Source organism: Anas acuta, chromosome 17 (genome assembly GCF_963932015.1).
Source record: "Anas acuta chromosome 17, bAnaAcu1.1, whole genome shotgun sequence".
NCBI lineage: Eukaryota > Metazoa > Chordata > Aves > Anseriformes > Anatidae > Anas > Anas acuta.
This window is the reverse complement of record NC_088995.1, coordinates 2,304,649-2,326,355: the sequence shown is the minus strand read 5'-3', so window position 1 is coordinate 2,326,355 and position 21,707 is coordinate 2,304,649. Positions and strand designations below refer to the sequence as shown.

Below are 21,707 nucleotides of genomic sequence, written 5' to 3'. Positions count from 1 at the left end.
CCCGCGCTCCCTGGCAACCGCGCCGTTGCTAGGGGCGGCCTAGCGGCGGCCGCCATGATGGCGGCTCTGAGGCCCGGGGCCTTCCTCCTCCTCCTCCTCTTCTTCCTCCTCCTGCCTCCGCCGCTCCGGGCAGAGGAGCCCAGCCCCGAGCCCCCGGCACCACCGGAGGATCGCGCTGCCGCCGGGGAGCGGCTCCGCAGCAGGCCGGCCCCGGTCACGGACGGTGGGTGCGCGGCGGGGCGGGGGCTGCTCAGCACCGGCCTGGGCCTGAGGGAAGCCCCACTCCTGGCTTGGGCCCTCGGCTCCCCTCCGGTCCCCACTGCAGCCTCAGGGGGCTGGGAGAAGCCTGCCCGGCAGCTTCCCGATGTTTGTTCAGCATCCCTGTCAGTAGCACCCCGTTCCTGCCTCAGAACCCCCTCAGGAAGGCAGCATCGCCAACCCCCGGCACACTTTTTGGGTCATCACAGCACTCACAGTCCTACAAGCTGGCACTGAGGGCTCAGTGGGTTTGCCTGCCCACCCAGCACCCTGCTCAGAGCCTCCAGGGCAGAGCCTGACCTCGCAGAGGAGCCCCGAGCTCACCCTGCGTGTGCCTGGAGAGCTCTGTGCACACACCAAGCTGGGTGCACCAAGCAGTTTGCAGTAAGACTCCAAATTCAGTCCTGGCTCTGCAAATACATAGTGCTGTGACAATATAAACCACTTTTTTTTTTTATTATTTTTTTTGTAGTTGTGCCATCAGAAAGTGTTGCTCACTGTTTTCTGATTGGCAGGTGTACTTTTATTTAACTTCTGATTTCCCGGTGGTGTTGTCATCAGCTTAATTTCCCTAGATTACTTGCCAAATTAAACATGTCCCAGTGCATGCCTCCTTAGGGAAATGAGACTTATATCCCCGATCTCAGAGATACAGCCTCACAATCTAATCCCTGTTTAAACTTCTCTTGTTTACAAGGTGATACAAAGATTCCAGTGCTAAACTCAGCTGACAGAACAGTCAGAGCCTCAGAGATTCCAGGAACTGCCTGGATACTGTTCAGACGGTCAGAGAGCATCCAGGAGGCTGTAGAGAAATGGGCAGTAGTCAAGCTAAAATAGAAGCTGTAATTTTGAAAATGAGCGTTCTTTTAAAGTCTGTGGAGTGCTGGTCTCAGTTTTCTATGTTCTCTGCTGTTCTTAAATCTAGATTTATTATGGAACAGCAAGTCTCGAAAAAGTTCAGTAAAAGTAAAATACAAATACAAAATTCAGAGCATCGGATTTTGGTATGCTCTTTATTATTATTATTTTTATTTTACTTTACTCTTAATAGATTTGCTAAGTGGCAGAAAAGGATTTTTAAAAATGACTTAAGAAAATCAGATGAATTTAGATGTAGACTTTTGACTGTTGTCCCAAATAAAGCAAGATGACAAATGGAAGTGTTAGGGAACGTGCTGTAGTGTGCAAAGTTCCAGTCCTAATTCTAATTTAAGTCTTTCCTCCAGTTGCCAAGCTGTGTACTTGTGATCTGTTGGTGGCACAGTGTGATGTAAATTGCTGTTGTGACCCTGACTGCAGCGCAGCAGATTTCAGTCTCTTTACTACATGTTCAGTTCCTATCGTCATGTAAGTGAATAAGCAGCTATCTGAAATCCAAAATCCTGTTTTATTTGCTGCATGCATTTGTACAGGCTTTGTCTTCTCCTCTTATACATTCCCAGCCCCTCTATGCCCCACCATCCTAACCCATACCTGCCCTTCACCAGTCCCTGCAGCACTAAACCCATAAACTTTTGGTTCGCTGCCAGGCAGAGCAGCAAATTGGCCTCCCAGCCCAGTTTCTCATTCCCTTCTTTCTAAATTCACGCTTCTTGCTTTTTTCTTGCACTGTCCTATTGTTGGGGGGAGGGGTTGCTTAGCTGTTAAAGCCTTCTGTTAGGGAATGAATGATGCATCATCAGAGTTTTGTAGGTATAATGTCTGGAAATTGGGAAAGCTGATGCCATGCGACCAGTGTCCCAGCTTGCTGCCTCACTGCTGATCTTTAAAACCAGTAAAATGTAGTGACATTATATCAATAAAGTAATGCTCACGATGCGTTCCTTGCTATTTACAATTTATTTGAAAACACCTTAACCCAACTCCATCTTCTCAAAAAGGAACGAAGAAAGCTCACTTTAAAATCTGAACGTGAAATCTCTTGGCGACTTCTCAGAACAATAAGTGCAGCTCTTCAACCCACCTTCGGCATAAATTATGCCAATCTGAGTGCTGGGGTTTATTCTCGGTGCTTTGAAATTTGAATTAGCAGTCATCGCAGACTGCCATTTCTTATTGTTCTCGCACACAATGACTACTTCTACCCATTTATAGACATTTATATATATCAGAAAGGTCTAATCAACGCCTCTCTGAATGACAGTTTAATTGTCTTAGGTGACTGTTCTGTCTTTGTCAGCTAGAAAGGCATGAAATGAAGTTGTGGTTTTCCCCAAAAAGTCTTTTCTGTAAAATGTTCATTTTGCGTGAAAATTTCCAGTGACTGCAAGTATTGCGATCTCCGTATTTACATCTAGATTTATTTGCATAATTGTGGTAGTCACTGAAGGGATTTTGGCCGATCACAAGTCAGAGGTTATCTGGTATCTGAAACACTGAGGAAAACGGTCATTTGTTGTAGGATGTGATTCAGGGTTTGCCTCATAGAAAAACTTAACTCTGTGCTTAAAAGCTCATTTCTAAAAGTCATTTATTTCTCAGTGTCTGCCCATAACTGCTCTGACTCTGCCTAAGTACCCATTTCCCATGAAATGCCGTGTTTTTTTTAACACATAGTACACTTCAGGGCATGAACTGGCACATTCATTGTACAGCCTGTTGCAGTTCTGGGATGTTGTTGAACCCTCTGCACATCCACAAATACTTTTCCTGGACTGAACTGTTTCCTTCACCTTCCTGGTTCTCAAACTGCTGCTTCTCGCATGTGCATGTCAAGTAGGACCTCACCCCAAAGGTGCACATTATTCCAATAGTCATGAAACTTACCTTTTCCTGGCCTACATGCCATCATTCTACCTTAAAGATTATCCTTCCTGCTTGCACTGTGTAAATAAAAGTGCTTCTGAGCTGCCTAGCCCATGGTGCACCTTTCATTTGTGGTATCTGGATCCCATCCAACCTGTCATCGTAGCTCTAATATTATTGCTGTCAGGCTATTCTCTTCCCTCAGTATGTCTCTTACCTTATTTCTTGTTGCTGCTCAGTTTCCTCTGCTAGATAAAACATGTCGCATAATTCTTTATTATTTAATAATCACTAATGACTCCATATAAAATAAGCCTTCTAAGGAGATGCAACTGCTATAAAAATGGTGTTAAAAAATTAATGCTTTTTTGATGCTTCCTCAATACACAAAGATAGCTTTAAAATATGGTCAATACCAACTCCAAATGTATCACAGATTTTTTATTGCTATTTGCAGAGGTGATAGCCGCCTTTGTAGTCAGAAAGCTGCTGTGTATTCACTTGATGTTAAAGCAAATCCACCGGAAAGGGTATTTCAATTAATTGACCACGTCAATCCCAGTGTTTTCTGCATTCATGCTACAAACTGTAAGTAGTGTTGTTGCCAATGTTAAGCCTTAAGCATGTATTTCTATAAGTTCCTTAGGTACCAGAAATAGACAAAAATTAAAAGGAACTAAACCTGTCAGAAAATTGATTATTCTGTGCTTGCAGTCCTTATGTTGTAGTACTTTTATTTGTGAAACTGTCTCATGCTCTGATTCTTTGTGTTTTCTGTTGGAAGTTTTCTGCCTCTAATGAAGCTTAATTAAAATTTTTCATCTAGTTTTTCTTTTGACAATTCAGAGGTTGAGAAGTGACATTTTCCTTAAAAAATAAAATTAAAAATTACTGTTTTGTTTTGCTGAGGAAATTTACCAACCCCAATAAATCCCTTAAAAACTGTGATTTTGAAAGAAAGGGACTTACTCTTTCCTTTAGTTTAAGTTTGTGCTGTCGTGGATCAGGATGAAGTGATGAATTAAGACACTTCCTAGCTTTTCTCTTAAAGAAAAGCTGTGTTTTTATTTTTCTGTCACTGGATTTGTACCAACTCCCGAGAGAAAAATTGTTACTAAATACTGTTCTGTATTGTTTACCCTAAAAGTCATCTCAATCTTTAACATGTTTTGGCAGATAAACAAGCACTGTACTTTCCTTCCCCTGAAATGCCTACTCCTGAAAATTTTGATGAACTGTTTAAAAAGTTTGGAAGTACTGCTTTCAGTGCTGAACCTGAGAGCTGGACTCTGGACTCAGATGCTCCAAAACCTTCTGATGCAAATGAAACTTACAGATATGAGGTGTGTAACTATCTGGTTCAATTAGTATTAAACTGCTTCATAAAAGACCAAGCGAGCATTGTTTGCATTTGCTTGTAAAAAGTTGCAGTTCTTCTGAAAAAGAAAAACTGTATTTTGGTCTTTAAATACAGAAAATTAAAAATAAATGTAGCATTTGTGTTGGCTTACTTCACAAGTAAACTAGATTTTTAAGATCTGTGAAAAATAAATAGCTGGTTTGCTATTGTAAACAAAAAGCTGTTGATGGCTTAAGAATTGATGCACAGTGTTACATGATGTTGACAGATGCAGTGGAAATAAGGAGTTTTGTTATACGGATTTGTTGTTCATCCTGCAACAGTCAAAGAACTGAAATACAACTATTTACTTACCCATGTCATTTTATTTGGCAGTATGGTGTTCCTATACAGACAGTGGATGGATTCCTAAGACTGCCTAGTCCTGTTGTCTCCTCTTTGTGCTCTGATGCGAACCCTGCAGGTTGGAAAATGCATTTGAATTCCAGTTTATTTGCTCTAGAATATTCTGTTCTGACTTGAGCGCAGTCAGTCAGTGAACAGTCACACACATGAGTGTAAGTCAGATAAAGACTTGTGAATTAATATTATTCAAATAGCTTCTGTGTCTATGGATGGTTTCTCAGACAGCTTGGAAGTTGTGTTGCATCTAAATTAAACATTCACAGTTAGATACGTAAATCCCTGGTTGCTTCCTCTTGTTGATGGGTTGTTTATCCAACAATAAAGCATCCTATTTGGCTTAATTGATTTAATAAAATAGTACAAGGGTGACACCATGAGGGTATTGCACAAAGCACGACCTAACTGGACAACCTTTGTAAGATGTCCCTTTGGTAAAATGGTGTTCCTTTCATAGCCTGAGTGCAACTCAAGTCAGACTTAAACTCTACAGTTTCTTGAAAAAATCTATAGAGGAAAAAAATAACAACAAAAAGAAAAGACTGCATTTCTCAAGTCCCACTGTTGCTATTAAATATAGTATAATAATGATAACGAGCGTAGGAAAACTGAAGTCTTTTGAAAGAAGATCTTAATATCTCAGAAATGATATCATAAATCTTGCAGCTATTATTAAGCTTTTAAGAAGTAATAGTTTGTCTCAGTATTTCAGGAGAACCTGAATGTCATTCTTTATAGCTCCTCTAAAACCTTATCTGCAATAGAAATTACATTTCCTCTCAGTATTGCATTCATTTGATGTTCTTACATCACTTTTTTATTTGTGTTTTCCATAATTGCTCTTTACTTCCCTTCAGGAATATTTTGTGACTCTTTTCCAGGGTTTTTAGTAAACCAGGCTACAAAATGCATTAGATCAGTAAGTGTGGGAAAATGTGGCAATATTCAAGCAGTCAGTATGCTGTTTTATATCAACTCCAGCATTTTAGCAGTAAGTATTTTTAGAAACAATCATATAACTTGACTGTCAATATTACATAGTATTTTGCATCTCCAGAATTACATAATTTATATTTCCTAAATGATAACAATGTTTCATCTGGATGTGTAAATTGGGTATTAGGAAAAAAAAATCTTTCTATGCAACAAATTTTTATACAGAAAACCTTTAGAAACGTTTTTACTTCAAGCTGAGGTAACAGAAACATTTACTCTTCTTTGCTTAGCCAACAAAAATAACGGCCTTGTAGATGCAAGCTTGTGTCACTGAGTTAACAGTGCAATGGCAGCAGTTTTATGTATTTATATGCATTTGAGTTTTTCTAAGGAGCCTATTACAAGGGTTTGTCATTCTAGCAAGTCTGGGTTTTAAACCTTTGTACTTAAAGAACTATAAGGCTGAATCCTCTGCAGATACAGCTTTCTTACACAACTCATTTTTTAATAGTGGCCTTAACACAGAGGTATCGCACATATGTGATAGGTCTCCCCTACACTTCTCAAGGACTTTCACCTTATATCCCTCAGAGAGCAGACTTGTTCTTATCCAACCTACTACCACATCCAGTCTCTGGCAGTTTTTCAAAGCTAAGCCTACTTTTTCATTCTTTTTTGAACTGGTGGAAAATATCTTATTTATACATAAGTCCCCTATGCAGATGTTGAGGAAGACAAAAACAAACAAACAAAAAAACCCACAACAAACACGTATGCAAAATTGAAATTGAGCTATATAATACCTTAACTTAATACACGTAGCTCCAGATAATTCCAGAAGCTGAAGGTCATGAAGAAACAGCATACTTTCTGCCATTAAAATGTTTTTAATGTATGCAATTATTTACATTCATTTAATTAGTACCCTATATAAGCTTCCAGTCTCTTCACAGGTTCCCAAGCTATTGATAGTAAGGTAAAGCCCACTAAGTAGTTCACACTCTCACAGGTGGGACCATTCTCCTCATATTTGAGTACATGATTGAAAACAGCAAACGGCTGCTCACAAATCTTAGCTTTTGATCATTCTGCTGTGGAAGAGGTGCATAAAACTCTGCTTCAGAAGGGTGTTGAAAATTTCTATATGCACCCAACATAAGAGTTTTTGGTGGCTGCAGAACCAGAAAAGAAAAAACATCCATCAGGATAAGCTCCAGGCAGTTGAATGTTTTTAATTAAAAGATTAATTTCCCTTCCTGACTAGAACAGTACATGATGTGGTACCCACATGCTGATTGCCAATTACTGTCCCAGCTTAATATAGTGCAGATTTATGTCTGAAATATATTGGACATTGAAGGATCAAGTGCAAGAACTGGAGAAGGTCAAAGAGACTCTAAAGCTTTTCTGTAGACATCTCCCCTTCTGAAAAGGAGCTGAAGATGTCAATAGAAAAGTGATTTAATTTTGGGGACAGGGTGGTCACAGGGCAGAGCAGGGAGCCTTTCCAGTGCCAGCAGGTGGAGCTGCTGGCAAAAGAAATGGCAAAGTATTTCAGCCCAGGGAGGCTTGCTGGGTTGAGCCCCCGGTGAGAGGACTCGTACAGGTGTTCCTTTCAGGAAAAAAAAACATTATTATGAACCCATGCTCACTGCCAGGCCAACTTGAATGATATGAAGGTCTCAGCAGTTGTTGCAGTTCATTTGTGTTCTCTTCCCTGGCGTGTCCAACAGACCCAAGAGGCATTTCAGGTGGTTGGAAACCTCTAGCAAAATACTCATAACCTTGTGATGCTTCATGCTGTGGATAGCATGGTCAAAGTGCAATTTTTGGTCTCTACCCAAACGTGGAAATCAAGTGCTCACTGGGAAGCCACAAAAGTAAAACCTTTAACAAAATGGTGCTCTCTGTTAGTATTTTGTAACCCTGATTGGTGACCTGGGTCTGACATTTCTGCTTTTCCATGAAAATTTGGTGGAAATTTTCCAACAGGGCAACTGCGCATAACCACGCACTATATAACAACATGGGAGGACTTGCTTCTCATTTCTCTCCTTAGAGACCATGAAATTATGGACTCGTTACCATCAGAATGAGACAACAAAAGCTCTTCATTTCTTTGGGTATGAACAGCCTGGCAGATTTCCTAAATTGGCAGTCTATGAATAGTTACAAGTGTTTTTGCACAGATCTGTAATAGGAACAGTGTTCTCCGAGGTCCTGAATAGGCCAAACAAAATGATACACAGCAGCAGTCATGCCAAACTGAGTTGCCTTTCTCCTTCCTGATGTAAGCAAACTTTTCTAGTATTTCTTAGTTCTGAGTTGCAGAGTGTCAAGGGGAATTACTAGATTTGTTTTGTACTTACTGAATGCCCTGCATATTTGCTGGGAGTGTATCAAAGCTTGGCCTGGTACAAAACTGATGGCAGTCACTACGAAATTTTCCCATTACTGTGAGGGGAAGAAGTTTGGACTGTTAAGATTTTGCATGATAGCCCCACATAGCAGTTATTTTCACACTGTCTGAATACTGTAGTGTATATCCAGTGACTTTCACTATGCAAAACTCATTGCAATGATAGAGAGTTAAACAGGCAAAGCAATTAAGCCTTAACTGCTACTTGTAATAGTTCATACCTTTGCTATTGTTTGAAATTGTTCTTTTATTGTCCTCTAGGTGCCCAAATCAAGTCAGATGGTAAGTATCTTTCTAACTTAGTTGGAACAGCTGGGGGTAAAATTCTTGCTCTATTATAGTCAGTGGGAGTTTTTCACTGACTTCATCAGAACAGTGACTTTAGCCTTAATCTTTACATCAAAAAATAAAGTGAAAATCCCCTATACAGGTCTTAGGGCACAATTGCTGCATTTTCAAATCAGTAATGATACTGAGCAACTCCAAGATAATATGCTACCAGCAAGATAATATGCTATCTGCAGACACTTAAGCCTGACGCATTGCCCCCATATACAACTCTATTAGCTAATTTTAGTTGCTTAAAAATAGAACCTTTTGTTGTAGAAACTTCAGCGATACATGTAACATAGCAGTTGCTCAAAGGATTTTTAACTGCTGTCCCTGCAGAACAGTCACAAATAAAATGATACAGAAAAAGACAAAAATAATTAAACATAATACTCAGAAATTACATGGATTTGTTTTTCAGGTTAATATTACTGTGCAGTCTGTAGTCATTCAGTCTCTGAATGGAATGCGGACTTTACTTAACAGTAAGGATGTCCTCAGGCACCCCATGATTTTGGATGAACTGTGCATGAATGTCGTTCTTGGGGTGGGTACAACATTTCTTTTTCTCCCTTTTGTTTAATGGAAAGCATGTGTGCATCAAATCACTTCTGATTCACAAATTTCAAAGACATGAGAGAGGCCTTGCAGTTTCCATATATTGTGACATCTCCAAAGCAAACATTCACAGGGGAAACACTGACTTTGGGATAAAAGAATGTGTTTTGCAACCGAATAATAACTATATACAACATAATGTGCAGACGATGAAATCCTTTTCTATTACTGCTCTATGGATATGACATAACAGACAATGAGTTAGAATCCACATTATGCTTGGGAGAAGATGACAAGGCACAGTGGTGGCAGAGACAGAGAACACAGTGCAAAGTATCTCATCTTTTATCTTACGTAGATGAACGTTAGGATTTCACCTGGAAGAAGTCAGTTTTGAAGAGGCTCCAACCTTAGATCTGCTTTTGACCATTGCTAATCAGCAGCTTGATTTGGTAACAGTCATGTCCTCTACACGTAAATGTGCCAACACAGCTACTAACTTCTGTGCAAGTGTTGTCATGATCAGACCACAGCTTTTTTTGTGGTCTTGAAACTGTCTCCCTCTGCAGGCAGGCAGTGACTTGCAAAATAGAATAAATAAGCAGTATTTCCAACCCATGCTTCTTCATTTTTAGGGGAAAGCTCCTCCTGTTCAATTCCTCTGGTTTTCTGGGCCCATCCTTATTGCAGCTGAGGATACAGTGCATCTCTACAATGCCTTTGAGTGTCTCTTAAGCAAGGAAGAAAGAAAACAATACTTACGTAGTTTTAAATTCCTTTATTCTAGTTTCATACTCTTATCTACTTGTTCTAATTAATATCTAAAATGTTTAATTTTCAGGTGAGTTATCATATTACATACACAGATGCAGGAGAAATAATAGAAGCAGCTGCTTCTTTTGTCTTGGGGGCAATTAACAAAGAAGCACTTTCAGTACAACAGAGCTTTGAAATCAGCTTTACTCAGGTAACTGCTAGAGATGTTATGGATGACTTGTTGAAAGACATTTAATTACAAAACTTATTAAACTTGAATCAGAACAATTGTTAGCAGCAAGGTAAAATGTAACTTGCCTTGGCTACATCAATGAGGCAGCATTTCAGAACTGGGCATTAAAGGCCTCCAAAGTTATTTTTACACATTTAGAAGAGTCATCTTGTGATTCTGCACAAGGGCATCCAGTAAAAGCAAAGCCTGCCCCAGTATTAGAGAACTGCTGCAATCTTACAGAGGTTTTCCTACTGTCATTGTTCAAGACAGTTAATAACCCTAAGATAACTGCAATATTTCTGTGTTTTCCAAGCGTTTCAGTACAGGATAAGAACTAATACTGTAAATCTGTGTTGCAGGTAAACACAAAGCCAGTTCCTCTCAGTGGCAACCCTGGTTATGTTGCTGGACTGCCTGTAAGAGCAGGTTTCAAGCCACAAAGATATCCTTTCCCCATTGCAGTTTTGCTTTCATCACTTGTTGTGGTCTATCTTCACAAAGACTTTCTAGCATGGACATCTATAAATTTTATCTGTTCTTTACAAAAAAGCTTTTTGGCTGTGAAGTAGATTTTGATCTTCATTATGCACTCTAGTGCTTCTTCACATTGTAAGAGGAGCCTTCAGCTATTATAGCATTTTCAGATTTATTTTCAGATATATTTTAAGGATCTGACTATGGATTCTTTCTTCATGATACACATCAAGTAGTGAATTTCCCTTTAACTGTGTGTTACATCTGGCATCATTCAGAGTACCAACGCATACAGTCAACTCACCATTCTGCAGAGTACATCCAACCAGGACTGCCTTGCAGCACAGGGGCGCAGAACCCCAGTACTGTTTGGTTACAACATGATATCAGGCTGTAAGTTACGGTAAGAGGACTTTTTTTTTCTTCTTTTGATTCAGTGCTTTTAGCTCCATTAGGATCTGTTCAGATCCTGGGACGTTCATACAGCTGTAGGAGTACTTAATTATAACAAACGTCATTTAATTAACAGTGTTCTTTCTCTTGAAAAGATTGTGTACATTAGCAACTGTAGCCAGAAAGCCTGAACAGTGCGTGACAGCAAGGAGGAATTACTACTGTGCCAAACCAATGGGTTTTGCTTTAACTTTTTTTTTTTTTTTTCCTGCTGGAAGAGTTACAGCAGCTGTGAAATGCCAGCCCTTGACTCAGGCCCTCCTAGATTTACTGAAGGGACAAAGCTTTCCTGAATACGTGGCCTCATTTGGAAATTCTCAAGCTGAGAATGTGCATGACTGGGTGCCAATAATTCACCTCCAAAACTCAGAACAGGTGAAAGTTAACTCTCCTCCCCTCTCCATCACTCTTACTGTCCTCTCTCCTAGGATCTGTACCTCTACTGCATGATCAGCTTGGGCTTCTCAGACCTACTGGAAAAAAATGTAGAAACAAACTGGGGGACAATCCTCCTGCAGTAATCAAAAGTGAGGAATTTTACTCTTGCTGTAGAGCGAGAGTTGAAGTGCTGGTTAGAGTAGGCTGAATACCCCTTACATGACAGCTTGCGTAGAGGTTTCCTGCATGTTTTTTGCAGCTAAACAGCAAATGATTTCTGTAAACAGAAAGTTGACAGTTCAAAAAGAAGTATCTAAACATATTTAAGGTTGTAGGCTTCAAAATTGTCTTGGTGAAGTTAAAGGTATTCTCCTGTCCCAACGGCATTACTGAAATTCATCTCTTTTAGAGAAGCCTTCCTGCTAAAAAGAGCCAGCTCAGTCCCGTCACTAAGAGCCAAAGTCCTGCGCTGCTGGTGTATAACAATCCTGCCTAACATGCAGTTACAGTCAGTTGGTCGCCTATGGTGAAACTTCAGGGACACCCCAGGGCCAAGGCTGTAAACACGCACGCTGCCTTCAGAGGCAGTGGCTTAGGAGCTCTGGTAACCTCCTGGAGTAGGCTTTCTGGGGGCATTCTGCCAATTTAATAAGATGAATAAGTAATGCGGTTACTCCTGTACAAGTCAGACAATGAGAGAATTTATAACACTTTTCAGAGCCCCTGCCAAATACCAGTATCACTCGAAATAGAAGTGAAGTGGACTAAATACGGATCCCTAGTCAATCCACAAGCCAGAATAGTAAACGTTACAGCAACAACCACTACCACCACACTGAAGCAGGTATGTAAATAAATTACAAGATTTAAGATAAAAAGAATGGCTTGTTTTGCTGAGCTATCAGCTGTGCAGCAGTGACCCAGTTAATCTCTTTATCTAAAAGTAACATTTCATATTAGAATAGATTGTACCTAACAGTTTCTGTTGTAATTGGAACACAACTGTGGGCTGTTTGCCAAAACATATTTCTCAATAAAATTAATATATCAGTCATGAAAAGAAATGTGAAACTATACATGAAAAAAAAATTACAAATTTTTCCTATTACAAATAACAGCAAAAAAAATATGACCTGGTTTCAACAAAGCAGTCACATAAAGAGAAGAGTGAAGCTAATGCCCATTTGTGTTTTCATTGCAGCTTCCCTCAGGAAGGGAAAGGACTATTCCTATTCTAAGCTCTGTTGTTTTCACGGATATTTCTTCACCTGCAGAGCCAGGCTATAAAGCTTGGCCCACCATTAATGCCAAATTACCTTTTGATTTTTTCTTTCCATTTGTCTAAGGTAAGTGTCCATGGGAAAAAAAAAGCAAAACCAAAAAAAGCTGCATTTCTGCTTTTTCTGATTGTTAATCTGTTTTTTAAAGAAGCAAGGTTTATCCAGTCACTGTGTTGGCCCATCAGTTATAGGCACGCTGGGTCAAAAATGGCCAAGAGAGAAAGGGTGAGCGCTTGTAAGGGTTCTCAAAAGCTTCTGGGGATGGAAGGAGAGGGGAGGAAAACAACAACAAAAAGAAGGAATTAGTAGAAAGTTCCCAAGTTATGCTTCTGCTGAGAGGAAGAAGGTTGCAGGATGACCTGATGGTGGCTGCAGGCTGGCCAGTCAGTGCACGTACAGCCACCAGCCTCCCATCACGCTGGGTGCTCTGACCTAGTGCCAGTCCGAGCTACCTGCACGCAGGCAGAAGGGGGAAGAGCGCAGGGACACAGCACAGCTCCGTAGGAAGCGAGGCTTCATTATTCTGCAAACAGCAGAGCTAAATTGTTAATTAATCATGTGCTATTAGATAAGGCCTCCACTTTATCTATTTCCATAGATGAATAAGCCACATATTTCTAGCTATTTTCCCCAAACCACTAATTAATTGCCTTTCTTTTAAAAATCTGAACAGTGAAGTGATGCTTTCAGAAGAGCTCAGTGACCCTTCCAGCTGGCACTGGCTGGAATCAATTGGAGCTGCCTGCTACAGTCAACACCTTTTGAAATCCCCACTCATCGAATCTCACTCTTCAACTCTAAAACTTTCTAGTACCTGGAAAAGTTCACATTGTGTTCAAATATCAGCCCAGTCCTTTAGAATTTGTTTCCTAATTTATTTTTTTTTCTGGAATCTTAACTGTTCCCAGCAGTCTACTTACCTACATCTGTTCTTACATATTCTAATTCTTTTAATGTGTTGATTTATGAGCTGTGGAAGGAGATGACTTTGTAGCTCAGCAGGCTGCAGATGAACACACAAATGGAAAAAGAAATAATACAGTATCAAAATTCAGATCTGCTGTTGAGAATCAAGCATTGTTTGACGTAAGATGGCATGCGTTTGCCTCTATTTTGGTGCTGATTTGACTGTCAGCTAAAGGAGTGGTCTGTTGGTATTTTTGGAAATGAACGTTTTATAAATAATGAAGTGGCAGAAGCATCAACAGAAATGAGGAAACTACCAACAACATGAAACGATGGCTGGCAAAGAAGAGACGTAGCGATGAACAGGCAGCTGGTGGAGAAGCGACCTTTTAAGCCCGGATTCATATCACTTGTACTACAAGTTTCTACAAGATGTTACAAAAAACCTTATCACACGCACACACACAAAAAAGGAACTACTTGAAATGAGTGGTACTTCCTAGATGTATAGCTTGTAAAGATGTGTCTTTATTAAATTATTTTGCATTTTTTACTGTACAACTGTACAAAAAAGGTCTTATGAAATCACTGTTTACTGGGAGTGTGTGTGTTTAATTTTCCAGTAGAGCTGTTTTTGCAATCCCAACATCTAATCGAAGCGTGGTCAAATAGAAAACATTTATAGACAGTGCTGTACAAGAGAAAGCAAGCAGATAGGAAAACCTTTCAGGTCAAACTGGTATGTTTCTGTTTCAACACTGCACTCGCAGACTTCCCTGCCTTGGAAAACCGGCCTCCTATTTTGGTTCACTGGTGAGTCCGTGCTGTTTTAGTATCTTGTTAAGCCTCTCGATTTCTCGCTCCTGTTGGAGACAAAAGTTGTAACATTAATATAGTTCTGACCTTAACATCGTTTCCCAAGTTCCCACAGATCTTCGCATTGCTGAAGCGTGTTTCACTGCAGCAAAACAGGACAACCTGGCTAAAGTAGGACAGAGGTAGCCGTCATTCCTTTGCAACAGAAGCAGCTCAGGGAAGCACAGGCAGGACAGACAAGGCTGCAGTTCCTCGGCCCGGCTTACCCCACAACTTGCTGATGAGGAAACCAAGCTGAGAGCAACAAGCTTGCAAAAGGATCCCAGGCCAGCTTGTCCTTAAGAGCAGCTGGCAGGTAAATCGTGGTTAAATTAAAAGCGTTTTCTTACCTTCTCTGCACAGCTGTGCTCCAGTTGTTCCACCTTTGTCACAAGTTTCAGGTTTGCTTGCTTTAGCTTGGACACTTGTTGTTCAGAGCGGGTCTTCACGGATAAAATTATACCTGTGAGACAGTTCCCAGAGGATTCATTTTACAATGTAGAACAGCCACTAGCAGGAGGTTAGCAGTACACAGGGTCTGTGCTCAAGGAGTTAACCTTGTTCCTCTCGAGCTCTCATTCTGTTTTCTTTAAACCCCCTTTCCCAAGTGCTTTCCTTAATGAGGAGGTTTTTAAATTAGCCACCCCAGGGATTCGGATACCGATACCCTGCTGGGAAGAGGCAGTCTGGCCTCAGAGCTGAATTAATCACTCAAACTGTCATTCAAACCCTGAATCTGAATTTGCTCCCTTGGTAGAGCCAGGGGGGATGTAACCGGCGGCTTTGTTGCAGCGAGGGGCCGCGTTTTGGCAGGTTTCACGTAGCAGGGACCTGCTCCAACAGCAGAGCACGGCTCAGCGGAGGGCTGAGGCTCCACGGGGGGCACGGGGACATCGCACCCCTCCAACCCGCTCCTCACTGGGCCCCTACGGCTTTGGCTTCACCTTGTGCAGCTCTGCAGCAAGGGCAATGCAGCTTCACTGCGGTGGAGGTGTCACTTTCTCTCCCGCCTTACTGCTAGGTTATTACACGTGAACTCAACTCCCACAGTGAAAGCAATTTCTTCCCACCCTTTTCTGAGGGGAAAAAAAAAATCGCCTGGAAAGAGCATCAAGAACAGCACGTTCCTCCTACCTGACAGCTCTCCTCTGGCTGTTTACAGAACAACACGCGTTAAAGCGGGCACCAGAAGGAAACACCTGCCTGGGTTTCCAGTGCCACAGGCAGCAGGCCTGCAGGTTGGGGGCTCATTTCTCCAAAGAAAGGGCTCAGGGCTATACTTGGGCTGCGCTTTTACTCAGGAATTAGGGATAATCTCATAGCCACAGTATTTTTTTAACCCCCCCAAGCAACTTTTCATAGGAGGTAAGGCACGGTTCCAGCTACAGTAAATTCAGAAGCGTCTGAATTCACAACTAACCACAACCATTTCCAATTACAACAGTAAAGCCTGATTTGGGGACATTTTGTATTCCTATTGTTACAGAGCGCTTTGAATCCAAGCGAGGAAGACCCGGAGTAAGATCAGGACGTTCCCTCCAGCATCCCTGGGGGGGATGACAGCCGCAGCAGAACGTCAGAGCGCTCCAACCCACACTCTGCCGCAGAAGTTCACCTTGCTCCCTGTTCAAACACAGCCAAGAGGAGCCTACGACGCAAAGGCACGGGTGTGCGTCATCCCCCTTCCGGAGGGAGCGATACAGGAACGGCGTCTGGGTGCTCGTAGGGGAACGCACTGCTGGGTTCAAGCAGGGGCTCTCCGCGAGCCCGTCACATTGCGCCCACGCAAGCAGCAGGTTGCTGCTGCTCCAGAGAAGTCACAGCCCCACTGAGGCCATGCTCCAGCAACGAAAAACACACAGGGAAAACCTGGAGTTCGCTGGGAGAACTGAACCCTGCTCTCCTTTTGAGAGGGGAAGGGAAAAGCGAGCCCAGGTAATTCAGACAGACCCAGCCCACGCGCCCCGGCCGCCGCTGTGTGCCTACCATTGATGATCCTGGCCACGCGCCACAGCCGCAGCAGGATCAGGAGCCCGACAGCTTCAAACTCGTGCTCTCGGAAGAGGAGGACGATGTCGAGGATGAACGACACGACGACGACGACGCCATCCAGCACTTCGAACTTGTGGTGGAAGAACTCCCGGCCGTAGACGAAGATTTTAAAGCCCACTTCAACCAGGAAGATGGTTAAAATGGAAAGGGAGAGGTAGTGAAAGACCTGGGAAGAGAGAGCACGGGTTTAGGGCTGGGAACCCCTTCCCACCTGCCTGTGAGCAGGGCAGGCTGGAAGCACCTCTCCAGGGCCCCCCAGCAGGCTTTGGACCACCAAAGAGAGGGAAATAGCAGCTCCCATCGCCTCTTCCTTGCCCTTTACCTTTGGGGCTATGTTATGTTTGTCCGGATGGATGATCTTCAAGTCCATAAGCAATTCCCCGAGGACCAGCAAGGCGTCCACGATGACCAAGCAGACAATAACGATCTGTTGGCAAAGAACTGACATGAATCCCTCCTGGCAACAACGAGCCAACTGCCTTCAGCAAAACATCCCCAAAAGACCCCCCTCGCCCTGCATGTGTCTGCCCAGGGGACCTGGCTGGACCCTGCCCTGTGTCCCTGTGCCACCACAAGGCTTGTTGCTGCTCAGGGGACATCTGCGCTCACTCCAGTGCATGGCACTCATGAGCTCAGCACCATTCCCAGCCCTTGGTCTCACACTGTATCAGTTCTGCTCTCATGGGCACCTTTGGGCCAAGCCTCACCCTCGTTTCCCTTTTGCCTGGGCTTGTTCTGCCTCACCTGAAACCTGTGGGAGCTGAAGAGCTTCTTCATCACATCCTGGAAGGAGACCTGGCTCCGGGAAGGCTCCAGTTTGATCTCCGAGTCCGTCTGCTTCCCCCCATGCTCCTCTTCCTCCTCCTCCCATTTCTGATAGTCGTTGCTCCACTGCACGGGGTCGTCCCCCACCACCGTGAAGTGCTTCAGGTACCTGGACATGGCTTGGGCTCAAGCGGGCATCCCCCTGCCGGCACCTGCAGGACGAGAGCGGAGCCTCAGCTCCCCGGGGACAGCGGGGCTGGCCGGGGACACGAGATGTCCCCTGCGCCACCGCAGTGAGCGTGACAAGACAGTGTGACACTTGGCTGAGAAGACGAAGTCCGTGGACCAGCCCTGCTGACGGGAAGTTGCTACACGGTGCTCGCTTTGCATCACCTCCCACGGCGCGAGCCTCCGCCGCCCTCCCCAGGGTGCCGAGCGCTGCGGCGCTTCCTCAGCAGCTATTTGCAAACATCCCCAAAACATCAATTGCAGGATGAAAACGCCGGCCCTGATCTCGCGTCTCGTGATGCGAGAGGAGGCGGCTGCTGATTTTCTGTCGGAAGGAGCCGGCGCGTTTGTGTTAGACGTGGATCGACGGAGGCTGGAGGACGGAGGCTGGATGTTTCCTGGCCTCTGTTTGCTTCCTCAGCCCCCGTGCTGCTGTTTGTAGCAGCTCCATGTCAAACCCAGAGCCACCACCCCACGCCAAGCAGCCTCCATTTCCCTTCCTTAACGTCGCAGCCCCCACCCCAAACCCGCAGACGATTCAGCTGCAGCTTGGTGCTGAGAACGGCTGCGGGCGAGGCTCCATCTGCACCCACGCTCCCCTTCCATAGCCCCGCTGGCTTCTCCCTTCCTCTTCTGGGCAACCCGGCCACAAACCCTGCCCCAAAACCACTCCTGATGCCAGCAGAGAACCACGGCCCCATCCCAGCTCTCCCACCACCGCTGAGCCGAGGCCGCCCCCGCTCCTCACTGCTCCTTCCCGGGCCCCCGCCGCCCCCTGCCCGGGCCCCGCTCCCCCCGTGCCGACATTTTGCTGCTTGTGCAGCTTTTTCCCCAGCTGGGCTCCGACGTGTCCGTTAGTGGGAGCTGCTGGAACAGGAGACGCCGGCTGGATGGCAGCTTTGTTATTTTTTTAAAGGAAAAAATCTGGGTTTGGTCAGTCCCGCACTGGTTTCGCGAGAAGCTGCCGTTCAGGGCGGGCGTGGAAGGGAGCCTGGGAGCAGAGCTCAGCCAGCGGTGAAGGTCCCGGCGTCGGAAGGATTTCAAAGGTGGAAGGCTGAGAAATTAGGCCACGATTAACCCGTCTGTTAATAGGTTTGTGTTCCAGCACAGGGCTGGATTCAGGGATCCCCTCCTTCCTTCAGACACGAGCTGTTTTGGGAAGTGCGCTGAGAAAACTCAGCTGAAAAAAGGATCGGGGAGCTCTGTGCTGCGAGAAGCCTGAAACATTTCCTGAAACCTTTCCAGTCCTTCCCTCCCAAAGGGGTTGGCTCTTCATTTTTACACTTTTAAAGCCTAAAGATCCCCATATCTTGGAAGAGATTTCCACCTGGAAAACTGCCTAAAACTTTTCCTGGAACAGGAAAGTTTTCTCACCTCCAGCACTGAAGCCCACCCACGTGCTCCTCCCGGGGGATGTGCGTGGGCAATGCCCACACGGAGCCCGCAAGCCCTGACCCCAAAAACCTTCCCCCAAGCACCTACTTGCAGAGCTCAGCCGGACGCGGGCAGCGCAGGACAGCGGAGGAGCAAGGCTGCAGCAGGGCAGGGAGGAGGAGCTTTGTGCTGGGAGTTTCCAGCTCATTTAGGCGTTTTGGCCTCAGCTGACTCCCGAAAACACCAACACCATCAGCTAGTGGGAAAAGGCAACGGCTCCGGCCTGAAATTACGAACTGCAGACCTCCCTCCCGAGAGCTCGGCGGGCCCAAGCGTAGTTTTTAAGGAGCACACAGCCAGCTGCTGCTCCCCACGAGCTGAATCAACTACAGGGGTGATCACAGACCTGAAGCCATAGCTTAAATAAATAAATAACCCAGAAATTGGTATGCTTACAAAGAACTCCGGGGGCTGCACTGGAGGCCCGTCAATGCCGGAGGAGATGCTGCTGGTGGAAGCTCAGGTGAGGACCCAGCTGGTGCCCATGCGCAGTGGCTTTTGCTGAAGGCAGTCACTCGAATAAATGTTGAGCTTCTTTACTGTTTCTCACGCCTCCTCTTAGAGTAACAGAATGCTTTTCGGGAGGTTAATCGCAGTTATGAGCCTCTCAGTGCTGGGATGCTGGTGTCAGGGCGCTGTGCCCCTGCTACAGAAAGCCCAAGGCCATGCCCCAAGGCAGGAGGCTGGTACCAGCCCCAGGGCAGCTGCGTTCCAGCACCTCCAGGGCCCTGCAGCTGGGTGTCAGCCCCGGCCACTCGCAAAGGGAACGGGGATAGAAAGCAGCCAGGGGAATGAGGAAGCGGTTAAACTGCATCTTACAATGAAAAAGCTTTCTTAAAAGCGAATGCACATGAAAATAAGAGGCCAGAAAGCTGCTTGAAAATGTTTTCTGAGGATGAGGTGCAAGTCCCTCTTTGCAACAGAAATAGGAAGGGCTTTTTTTTTTTTTCCCAACCAGAGCACTTGCAAAGAGCTCAAGCATCACCTTGTGAACTGAACAGCTGCCCCAGGTCCCCAAGGAGAACACGCTTAGGGTCATTCATGCTTTGCAAGGCCCTGCTTTGAATACGAGCTGCTTTACATGGCGCCTCGTGAGCCAACGGTGCAGCGCATGGGGAGCTCCTGCACCACCTCGGAAAAATGAAACATCCACCCCGCTGTCTAGAACCACATCCACATCAGTAGTGCCTGAGATGTTACTGACTATCCCTCTTCTCCAGATTATTAATTAACGCATTTAAATTAAACTACACTGGCCTACTGCGAAAGGTACAAGATGAGGATTCAAGAGAACCTGGGTTTATTACAACTTTCCTGCTGCCTTGTGTGATCTTCAGCAAGGTCTGGTAGCCACCCTGCTACAGCTCTCCCCTTGCAACTTGCTCTGGAGGAAAGGGTCTCACAGGAAGCTTACGTTCTGCTCTGTTAAATTTGGTGTGCGAACTAGATGTTCATACAGGTATCATTACAAAAAAACAATGGGATATCAGCAGCTGCTGCTCATTCTCTCCCTCCAATGATCAAGAAGCCCAGCCCAAACAGCAGGCCCAGAGCAATGGGCACAAAACACCCCCTGCCTGTGAAGTTTTGATCTCAGCCTGACACAAGACCAGCACATTCTCTCCTCCATGCCTCATGGCAGCGGTACAGGAACCTCTCCCCACCTCCACTATCGTGCCGTGGGACTTCCTTTGCTCCGAGCAGCTGCTGAACCCAAGGTGCGTGAAGCAGCACGGAGGAATGCAGTCAAGCAGAAAATGGAGCCCAGAATAGGCAGCTGTGTTACTAAAACCACATCTGAGGGCAGAAAGGCAGAGGAAAAAGGTGTGACGCAGTGACATGCAGAGTGGCTGGCTAATGACAGCTATTGCAGAGCTGGGTTAGTGAGTTGCTTTAGCTACAAGTTAGTAAGAGACCATGAGACCAGTTCTATTAACTAGATAAATAAAAGATGGGTGACTATTTTATAAGATGGCAGAAGAATATAAAGCTATAAAGGATACCACAAATGTGATTTAGGAGGGTGAAAGTACATCTGTGAGAAAGCCGTGTACCGGGCAATCTGACGCCTGATCTAATGAGCTCATCAGAAGCTACCATGACATGGTTTGATTAATGTTTTAGAAGGAAAAGATCTTCAGAGTAGAAAAAAGGTTTGGGTTTAGCAGAGAAATACATTAGAAAATGTAAAAATCAGCTTGCTCCAGGAGAAGGGAGCAGAAACTCATCTGCTAACTGAAGTCCCAGAAGAGAGCTGGTTTATCTGGGCCGTACATTTCAGTGACAAACTGAACACTAACCAGACCCCGAGCACCTTGCAGCTCATTACTGCAGCAGTTTTAGAGCAGCCTGGTGATAGCAAATAAGCCACTCACCTTCTAAAAATCTTGGCAGTGCTCCCACAATGTACACGAGAGGAGGTGACAGATGAAGGAACGTATACCAGCAGCGTATACCTGTCCATTCCTGACAGCCATGCCCACAGCTGGCATTATACCCATGTATTCCCTCCAATTGCAAGTTGCTTTAGCAAGACTTCATTATACATACGAGCTAAAGTAAGAAGAGCAGTGAAGTTTACTGACCTTCCAAGAATTTACAGTTCTTGAACTCAAGAACCAGAGGAAATTGGTCTTGTCCTTAACTACAGCCTTCGTCAAGTCAATGGTCTCAACAAAGCAGTACTTTTGTTCCAGGCACAGCTCACTCGGAACACACAGCAGGATGATAAATGCTAGCCAAGCTGAGCAAGTGCTCCCACGCACGCATCTCTGGGAACCAGTGCCTGGGCGCTTCTCAGAAACCTTGACCTGCAGCTGCCCTGATCAGAGGCTGCAAAAACCCCAAAACCACAAGCTCAGACACCAGGATCAGTATATA

The 21,707-nt window shown here is 44.6% G+C and overlaps 2 protein-coding genes across 3 annotated transcripts; one reads left to right on the top strand and one right to left on the bottom strand.

The window, feature by feature from the left end:
- The first annotated feature begins 12 nt into the window (after positions 1 to 12).
- On the top strand, positions 13 to 14,088 carry TCTN1 (tectonic family member 1). The gene is made up of 15 exons (XM_068654452.1): positions 13 to 223; positions 1,488 to 1,608; positions 3,464 to 3,594; positions 4,183 to 4,349; positions 4,742 to 4,829; positions 5,650 to 5,759; positions 8,385 to 8,405; positions 8,875 to 9,000; positions 9,853 to 9,978; positions 10,362 to 10,446; positions 10,741 to 10,879; positions 11,148 to 11,304; positions 12,026 to 12,151; positions 12,509 to 12,653; positions 13,261 to 14,088. The coding sequence occupies exons 1-14, from the start codon at positions 55 to 57 to the stop codon at positions 12,650 to 12,652; spliced, it is 1,710 nt and encodes a 569-aa protein (XP_068510553.1). The 5' UTR covers positions 13 to 54; the 3' UTR covers position 12,653; positions 13,261 to 14,088.
- On the bottom strand, positions 14,000 to 19,375 carry HVCN1 (hydrogen voltage gated channel 1). Of its 2 annotated transcripts, none has more exons than XM_068654455.1 (6): positions 19,224 to 19,375; positions 17,145 to 17,377; positions 16,723 to 16,827; positions 16,335 to 16,566; positions 14,699 to 14,811; positions 14,000 to 14,356 (listed from the first exon to the last, which is right to left on the bottom strand). In XM_068654455.1, the coding sequence occupies exons 2-6, from the start codon at positions 17,340 to 17,342 to the stop codon at positions 14,291 to 14,293; spliced, it is 714 nt and encodes a 237-aa protein (XP_068510556.1). In that variant the 5' UTR covers positions 17,343 to 17,377; positions 19,224 to 19,375; the 3' UTR covers positions 14,000 to 14,290. The 2 variants fall into 2 exon arrangements, with proteins under 2 accessions (XP_068510556.1, XP_068510555.1); XM_068654454.1 differs by lacking the exon at positions 19,224 to 19,375 and adding an exon at positions 18,876 to 19,033.
- Positions 19,376 to 21,707: the final 2,332 nt, after the last annotated feature.